This window comes from Hypanus sabinus, chromosome 1, assembly GCF_030144855.1.
Source record: "Hypanus sabinus isolate sHypSab1 chromosome 1, sHypSab1.hap1, whole genome shotgun sequence".
NCBI lineage: Eukaryota > Metazoa > Chordata > Chondrichthyes > Myliobatiformes > Dasyatidae > Hypanus > Hypanus sabinus.
This window is the reverse complement of record NC_082706.1, coordinates 62,404,740-62,414,094: the sequence shown is the minus strand read 5'-3', so window position 1 is coordinate 62,414,094 and position 9,355 is coordinate 62,404,740. Positions and strand designations below refer to the sequence as shown.

At 49.8% G+C, this 9,355-nt stretch overlaps 1 protein-coding gene across 1 annotated transcript; it reads right to left on the bottom strand.

Moving 5' to 3' along the window:
* Positions 1-3,609: 3,609 nt before the first annotated feature.
* Positions 3,610-7,274, bottom strand: gjz1 (gap junction protein zeta 1). Its single transcript, XM_059975125.1, has 2 exons — positions 7,229-7,274; positions 3,610-6,126 (listed from the first exon to the last, which is right to left on the bottom strand). Exon 2 carries the CDS (start codon positions 6,124-6,126, stop codon positions 5,503-5,505), a length of 624 nt encoding a protein of 207 aa, XP_059831108.1. The 5' UTR covers positions 7,229-7,274; the 3' UTR covers positions 3,610-5,502.
* Between the last annotated feature and the right edge of the window lie 2,081 nt (positions 7,275-9,355).

The following is a 9,355-nucleotide window of genomic DNA, read 5'->3' as shown; positions in this document are numbered from 1 at the left end:
AAGGCAGAGAAAATGCCCTTCATTTCAGATCCTCCCTCAGTTACTAAATAATCATGTCTCTCTGTGTATCTACACCTACACTATCATCCCTAACTATTTACAAAACTAAGCAGAGATGGCAATAAAATGTTCCAGAACTGTGATCTCATCCTCTTCTCGACATGATTCTCACTGTCTCCTGTCCCTGCTCGAGGCTGCTGTCTCTGTGTGGACCGTGTTATCTGTAAAATGGACCATACATGTTCACTGTCCCTGTCCTGCCCATGTTATTTCTCCCTTTTCCTGAGTCTCTGATAGGACATGCTCTGCTCAGCGTGTCTATCCCCAGGACAGTTCCCTCACCATTTGGGCACACCCAACTATCTGCCAGAAGCTCCACTCCCTCAATCTCAAGAACCTCAGACTCATTCATCTCTGTCCCCTGCACAGGTAATGTAAGTCACTTCTGCAGTTGTGAGCAAGGTTAAATACAGGTCTCCACGAACATATCATATTGCCGGCCTCTTGTATACGTTCATGCATAATCACATATGCTAATGGGGATTGCCACCAGCCACTTGTATGACTTGGACGCTGCCCTCGTTAGCTCGATGATTCGGTTGACAGTCAAATCAAACAGGGAGAGTGGTGTCATTTCTGCCCGTTCTGGTGAATAACTCTCACACACCTTCCCTCTTGAGAACGCTGCCTCCAAATACGGCCTGAGAGGCCACAGCTTTACTATCATGTCCTTTACCCTCCTATGTCTATTCTGGCAGTTCCTGGTTGTTGGCAAGTCCTCTGTGTCTTCACAGAAGCTACATCCACTACAACTAGTTTGTGAGTTATCTTCCTCCATTGGCCCATGATACTATCGCTGCTGTCCCCAAATCTAAAACTGCCTGGTGGGCTGAGCTCAGGCCTTCCTTCAGCATTTTCAGAAAGACAGGATCATCCCTCCCTGGATCGCCCAATCCTGAATACTCTTCATCTGCTCAATATTTACACTCATTGAAGGTTCATCAGTTCTCTAAACCACTGATGTTAACATTCCCCAGTTGCTGCCCTTAAGGCAATGATATCTCTCTTCATTGCTGGCATTCCCACACTCCCTGTCTCACGTATTCCTCGGGTATTCTACTTTCACCAACACATCTGGGGGCATCTAGTGAATGTCAATCATTTCTTTAAGCTTGCACCAGAATTCTGAATTGCCACAAGCAACTTCAAGCAAAAACAGCTTTGAAAAAAATGCAAACAAGAGAAAATCTGCAGAGGCTGGAGATCCAAGCAACACACACAAAATGCTGGAGAACTCAGCAGGCCAGGCAGCGTCTATGGAAAGGAGTACACTCAATGTTTCGGGCTGAGACCCTTCAGCAGGACTGGTGAAAGAAAGATGAAGGGGAGAGTTAAAAGGTGGAGAGAGGGGTGAAATAAAGAGCTGGGAAGTTGATTGGTGAAAGAGGTAAAGGCTGGAGAAGGGGGAATCTAACAGCAGAGGACAGAAAAAGCCATGGAAGAAAGAAAAGGAGGGAGCACCAGAGGGAGGCGATGGGGAGGCAAAGAGATAAGCTGAGGGAGGGAAAAGGGGATAGGGAACAGTGAAGGGTCGGGGGGTGGGGAGTAAGTTATTACCAAAAGTTTGAGAAATTGATGTTCATGTCATCAGGTTGGAGGCTACCCAGATGGAATATAAGGTGTTGTTCCTCCAATCTGAGTGTGTCTTCATTGCAACAGCAGAGCAGGTCATAGATAGACATATCGGAATGGGAATGGGAAGTGGAATTAAAATGTGTGGCCGCTGGGAGATCCTGCTTTCTCTGGCGGATGGAGCATAGGTGTTCAACAAAGCCTACATCGGATCTCAGCAGTATACAGGAGGCCACGTCGGGAGCACCGTAGGTCAGGTGTCACCTCACCTGAGAGGACTGGTTAGGGCCCTGAATGATAGTGAGGGTAGAAGCTAGGGGCAGGTGTTACACTTGTTCTACTTGCAAGAATAAGTGCCAGGAAGGAGATCTGTGGGGAGGGATGAATGGACAAGAGATGCAGCTGAGGACAGCGTTACTGTTGGAGAAAGGGAAGCCCTCACTTTGAATAAGGAAGACATCTCTTTCATTCCGGAATGAAAAGTCTCGTCCTGAGAGCAGGTGCAGTGGAGGCAGAGGAATTGAGAGAAGTGAATGGTGTTTTTTTACAAGTAACAGGGCAGGAAGAGATATAGTCTAAATAGCTGTGAGAGTCTGTGGGTTTATCTAAACATCAGTGGATAAGCTGTTTCTGCTTCCGCGCAGAGGTAAAGGGTTTCTGGGTGGTGGTAATGAATGTTAAGGGCTGGCTGGAGTTGTCAGGGTTTTCAACCTGCTGTTGAATGTCCTCAATAGGTGTTATTCCAACAGATATACCCCTGTATAACCTCTCCATCAAATATTTCCACACTAACTTCCATATTAAGCAAAATATAAAGGATGACTAAAAAATAAATAGTACATACTTAAAACCACAGAGTATTTACTCAGGCAGATACTAGGACAGATAGGTAGATGGTAGGACACTGAGGAGTGCAGTAGAACAGAGGGATCTGGGATTACAGATACAAAATTCCCTAAAAGTGGTGTCACAGGTAGATAGGGTTGTAAAGAAAGCTTTTGGTACATTGGCCTTTATAAATCAAAATATTGAGTATAAGAGTTGGAATGTTATGGTGAGGTTGTATAAGATATTGGTGAGGCCGAATTTGGAGTATTGTGTGTAGTTTTGGTCACCGAATTACAGGAAGGATATTAATAAGTTTGAAAGATGACAGAGAAGGTTTACAAGGATGTTGCTGGAACTTGAGAAACTGAATTACAGAGAAAAGTTGAATAGGTTAGGACTTTATTCCCTGGAACGTAAAAGAATGAGGGGAGATTTGATAGAGGTGTATAAAATTATGATGGGTCTGGATAGAGTGAATGCAAGCAGGCTTTTTCCACTGAGGCTAGGGGACAAAGAAACCAGAGGACATGGGTTAAGGGTGAAGGGGGAAAAGTTTAAAGGGAACATTGGGGGGCTTCTTCACACAGAGAGTGGTGGGAGTGTGGAATGAGCTGCCAGATGAAGTGGTAAATGTGGGCTCACTTTTAACATTTAAGAAAAACTTGGACAGGTACACGGATGAGAGGTGTATGGAGGGATATGGTCCAGGTGCTGGTCAGTGGGACTCGGCAGAAAAATGGTTCAGCACAGCCAAGAAGGGCCGAAGGGCCTGTTTCTGTGCTGTAATGTTCTATGGTTCTGTGAATCTTCTACTTCTCAGTTGCTGAGCTCATGATACCTGTTGTATATCAGTCTGTTACCCTGAAAGTTTATAACTTCTTCTTAAAACTCACAGGTATACTGCTGTCCACTATTCCAAATAAGAAACGTCTGGGACTTTACACACACACACACACACACAAACACCATGTTCTTTGGTACTTCTGGATGTGAACAGATCTAAGTATGGTTGCTATTCCAAAAAAATACTGCTTAAATCTCCTTAAGTCGCTGGCCACACTGTGGGTCATCGATGCATCCCAAACAAGCCCCCAAATGATGTGAGTGTGGTTGAAGTGACTGGAGAGACACTGAAGCAGCTGATGTAGAAGCCTTTATTCATCACAACAAGCAGGCATTCTTCTATAGATATTCATGGTAGAGTCTCACCAACTCAAAATAGTTACATTTTTATACCCTTATGAGGTATGGTAACTGTAGTTTCAATAGTTACAATAACATTGTTTACTTCAATACTTTGGGTTGACAATGCTTCCTTTGAATTTCATATCTACAGTGAGAGACCCCTCTGAATGTTCAAATAGCTTTGCTGGAACAAACTAACTGACACAGAGAGTATCAGTCTGGTCTGCAAGCTTCCTGGGACTTGTCTACAAGGGTGCAAATTACTAATATTAACCCCACAGTTGCCCGAGGAATGCAAGCCCATTAATACAACCTCATTATCTTATCACCTAGCAAACATCCCACAGTCACCATTTACAAACCATATCTTTTTGTCTCTGGGCCAGCCTGTGCTTCAATTTACTGCTTGCAATTTATAATAAGAACTGAAGCCAGGTTCTTCCTTGAATTAATATCTGCTATTTTCACATAACTGCAGAATACTCCCTTTCATTCCCGGGATCTTTCTCATGAACCTTCTCTGGGCTCAATCCAATGCAGCAATCCTTTCTTTGATAAAGGGCTCAGGCTCCAAGTACAGGCTGGTCAATGCCTAATAAAGCCTCTGCCTTACTGTGCTGGATATCCTTGACTTTATATTCCAGCCTTCTCAAATAATGTTATCATTGCGGTTGCCTTCCGTACCACTGAATCAACCTGCAAGTTAGCTTTTAGGGAATTTCTCTTGCAGCAGACATTGGCGGGGCAACTTCTGTCAAAAATTCACAAGCTCATTTCCCACATCTGGGAGGACATGTCATGAGACCCCAAAGATACCTGAAGTCACATTCAAACGGAGAACTATGTTACTTTAGAGTCACCCTGCTTTGAGTTTCCACCCAGTGGCAAAAGAAATACTCCACAAAGAGCAATGTGGTGCAAAACAAACAGAAAACACAAACTCTATGCTTGTGATGTCATATCAAATATACGTATTGATTGATTGTTGTCTTAGCAATAATGTTATATGCAATTCAGACTATTGATCAGTGCTTTGTATCAATATCCAGTCGATGCTGCTGACTCGTTGTCCATGACACCATATCCAATGCTGACTGGCTGTCCACCTTGCTCATGATGTAATATCCAACGTCGTGGTATTCACCCCTTCTCCCCAGAAATGTGGCCCCATGGAGTCCACTGATTGACAACTTCCTCAAGGACGGATTCATGTCCATTGTTCCTGCAGGGCCTGCGAGCTGGTTGGAGAGGCGAATTGGGCAAAGGGGAGGGATGTGTGGGGTTGGTGGAGGGAAATGGTGAGTTAGGGATGGCAGCACAGCGGGAAGGAAGTGAAGGGGGAGAGGAGGGGAGTAGGGGTAAATGAGAGGGAGAAAAACAGAGGGATGGGGTAGGAGGCAAAGAAAATAGGGGAATAGAGGAAAATATGGAACTGGGAGGGATAAAAGGAAGGAGGGAAACAGAGGAAAGTAGGGAGGGAAAGGGGCAGGATTGAGGACGGAGCAAGAGGCAAAGAAATGGAGAGTGAGAGGGAGAGCGATAGTAAAATGGAAGGAGAGGAAAAGAGGGAGAGGGATTGGGATGGAGGGAAGATGGGAGAGGGAAAGGGTGGGAGAGGAATGAAGAGGGTGGATTGAGGAAAGGAAGGGGAGGGGAGAGGCATGGGTAGGGGAAGATGGATAAGGAGAAGGGAGTCAGGGAAGAAAGGGGAAAGCAAGATGGAGAGAGAGAGAGAGGTACAGAGGGAAGAAATTTGGAGCAAGGGTGAGAGGAGGAGAGGGAGAGATTGAGGGTGAAAGGGTGGGAAAGAGGGGTTGTGAGGGGGAGATGGAGCTGAACATCCCCAGCTCCCCTCCCTCAGGCCTGCCTCCCAGTCTGGCCCAGTAGCATGGCCCCAGCACAGAGCAGACCAGCCAACAAGTTTAAGGCAGAGGTGAAGCCCAGGGCGGCCATGGCGCCCACCTTCTCAGCCCAGCCCTCCAGCCAGCAGTGGACAGCAGCACCAGAAGGGTCCATCTTGGCACAGATGGCAGGCAGCTGGCAATCCCCAGGCCAGGTCTGGGGCAACTGCAGACCAGCCATCAGGCCCAGCACGCCGCCCTCCACTAGGGCTAGCGCGAGGCTACAGCAGGCCAGTGCTGCAGGAGGCGGCGAGCCTCCATGGCCAAGGGTGCTTCCCACTATCGGCGGGGACAGCAGATAGAGACAGCCAACAGGGAGGACCACCAGCAGGAAGCCCAGGTCCCAAGCAGAGGACATAGGGAAGGAAAAGCGGGCATCAAAACAGGCAGAGTCGCAGAAAGAGCCCAGCGTGGCATTGCAGATGAAGTCAGACCGGAAGTCAGTCCATGCACGGCCTGCTACCAGCAGGGAAGCGAGGCGCAAGCCCAGTAGGCCCAACCAGGGCGCCATTCCCTGCCGAGAGCCTAGCGAGCCCAGCGCAGCAGCTGCCAGCCGGCTGTAGGCCACGATAGCTGCCATCTGAGGGTCAGGAGAGCGGGATGGAGGGAGAGAGGGGGTGGGGATGGAGAGTGGGTAGGAAGCGGGAAAGAGGCGAGGGGAAGGAGGTGAGGGAGGGACAGAGGGAAGGTGAGAAAGATAGTGGTCAACAAGAAGGCTAACAGAACATTGGGCATAAAAGTCCCAGGCTGCATTTCAGACCTATGAGGAAATGGAGTTTGCAGGTGAGGGAAAGAGAGACCAATGGATTAGGAAGGAGGGTGCTGAGAGTGGACCCTCAGGTCCCACCAGGTCCCTCCAGCCAGACCTTGAAGCCCATTCCTGATCCTTACTGATTGTCCTGGGCCTTGGGGCTCCTTCCTCAGGCCCTGAAGAACGTCGCAGCAGCACGCACCCCCATCTCCCCAGAGAACTGGCAAGGTGAATTCCAGGTTGCACTTGGAGCCTATCGGAAACCCGTTGGGGAGACTAGAACCTCACCACAATAATAAAGCCTCGGGGGCAGTTTTGGCCCTATTTCCCTAGCACAAGAGGTCTGAGGGTTGGAGATGAGGGAGAGGACAGGGGAGGGAAAGCAGGGCCAGGGAGAGAGAGAGAGAGAGAGAGAGAGAGAGGGAGAGAGAGCAAGAGCAAACTCTGGGTAAGAACAGACAGAGATAGGCCCGGGGAGCAGAATGGAGCATTGGTGTTTTACAGGGAAAGAGGGATGAGACAGGGGTTGGAGAGAAACAAGGTTGGGGGGTAAAGGAGAGAAGAGAGAAAAGGGGAAAGGGGGATGAGAGAGGAAGAGGGGAAGTCATGGAGAAAGGGTGGCAAGGAGATTTGGGGAGGTGGGTGGCGCAGTCAGAGAGAGGGTGCAGGCTGAGGAGAAGGGGAGAGGAAGATGGGGATAGGCTGAAAATGAAATGAAAAGCAATGAGGAGGAGACAGGAATGGACAAGGAAGGAGAGATCACTGCCACTATCCCCAATCACATTGAATCCTCTCACTTGCTCCTGCTGTCAGAACCCCTTCCCTCCCCCCCATCTCTCCCAAACAAATCCCTTCATCTGCCCTCCCCACCCCTCCACCTACCCTTCATTTAACCCCATCCCTGCTGCCTTCTCTTCATTCCCTGACCTACCTCTATCCAACTCGCCGACGTTCTCCAGCCCTCGCACTGACAGCCTTGCCTCACTTCCTTCCGCTTTGATCCCCTGGCCTCGGCCCTTGGACCTTTACCAATTCTGCTCATTGTTTAAACCACTTCCTTCTACATAACCCTCACTCATCTCACTTACCCTGTCAGCCACAGCTGCTCTGTCTGCTAGACTCTATATCTTCCTCTTTCATTTCTCTCTCTCTCTCTCTTCAAACCCTATGCCTCCCTCACTCTCTTAATTTTCCCAACTCTTGCTAACATTCTCCCTTTCTCAAGACTCCTCTTTCTAATCCCCACTCTCTATAATCCCCATTCTCCCACTGCCCCACCCTCTCAGGTTCTCTAGTCCCCACTCTCTGTAATCCCCGTTCTCCCACTGCCCCACCCTCTCAGGTTCTCTAATCCCCACTCTCTATAATCCCCATTTTCCCACTGCCCCACCCTCTCAGGTTCTCTAATCCCCTCTCTCTATAATCCCCGTTCTCCCACTGCCCCACCCTCTCAGGTTCTCTAATCCCCACTCTCTATAATCCCCGTTCTCCCACTGCCCCACCCTCTCAGGTTCTCTAATCCCCTCTCTCTATAATCCCCATTCTCCCACTGCCCCACCCTCTCAGGTTCTCTAATCCCCACTCTCTATAATCCCTGTTCTCCCACTGCCCCACCCTCTCAGGTTCTCTAATCCCCACTCTCTATAATCCCCGTTCTCCCACTGCCCCACCCTCTCAGGTTCTCTAATCCCCTCTCTCTATAATCCCCGTTCTCCCACTGCCCCACCCTCTCAGGTTCTCTAATCCCCTCTCTCTATAATCCCCGTTCTCCCACTGCCCCACCCTCTCAGGTTCTCTAATCCCCTCTCTCTATAATCCCCGTTCTCCCACTGCCCCACCCTCTCAGGTTCTCTAATCCCCACTCTCTATAATCCCCATTCTCCCACTGCCCAACCCTCTCAGGTTCTCTAATCCCCACTCTCTATAAACCCCATTTTCCCACTGCCCCACCCTCTCAGGTTCTCTAATCCCCACTCTCTATAATCCCCGTTCTCCCACTGCCCAACCCTCTCAGGTTCTCTAATCCCCACTCTCTATAAACCCCATTTTCCCACTGCCCAACCCTCTCAGGTTCTCTAATCCCCACTCTCTATAATCCCCGTTCTCCCACTGCCCCACCCTCTCAGGTTCTCTAATCCCCACTCTCTATAATCCCCATTCTCCCACTGCCCCACCCTCTCAGGTTCTCTAATCCCCTCTCTCTATAATCCCCGTTCTCCCACTGCCCCACCCTCTCAGGTTCTCTAATCCCCACTCTCTATAATCCCCATTCTCCCACTGCCCCACCCTCTCAGGTTCTCTAATCCCCACTCTCTATAATCCCCATTCTCCCACTGCCCCACCCTCTCAGGTTCTCTAATCCCCACTCTCTATAATCCCCATTCTCCCACTGCCCCACCCTCTCAGGTTCTCTAATCCCCTCACTCTCTCAGCCCCCTGCCTCTCCCCATGCTTCCCTTTCATCCATCTCTCAACACACTTCACTCTTCCCTCCCATTTCTACTCTCCTCTCCTACTCACTCTCCACATCAACCTCATCTTCTCCAACGCCCCTCCCACGCTTTAGACGGAGAGGGTCAGCGTGTGTTCTTCATGGAGTGCAGGAGGCTGAGGGAGAAGAGAGGGAGTCATAAAGGCCAGTGAGTGATCACCGGGAGAGAGGTGGGAAATGGGGTGGAGCGGGATGGAGGTAGGAGAAGGAAAGGAGGGAGGGGAGAGAGAGAAGGGGGAGGGAAAAGGAAGGGGAAAGGAGAGGAGAGAGGGGGAGGGAGATGAGAGGTAGAAGTGTTGAGAGAGGAGAGAGGTGGAGAGAGGGGGAGATAGGAGGGGGAAGACGAGAGGGGAGAGGAGGAGAGGAGGACAGGGGAGAGGGGAGAGGAGGAGAGGGGAGGGGGAAAGGAGAGAGGAGAGGAGGACAGGGGAGGGGGAGAAGAGGACAGGGGAAAGGGGAGAGGAGAGAAGGGAGAGGAGGGGAGGGGAGAGGAGGGGAGGGAGAGAAGAAGGGGAGGGGAGAGGAGGAGAGGGGGAGAGGGGAGAGGGGAGAGGAGGAGAGGGGTGA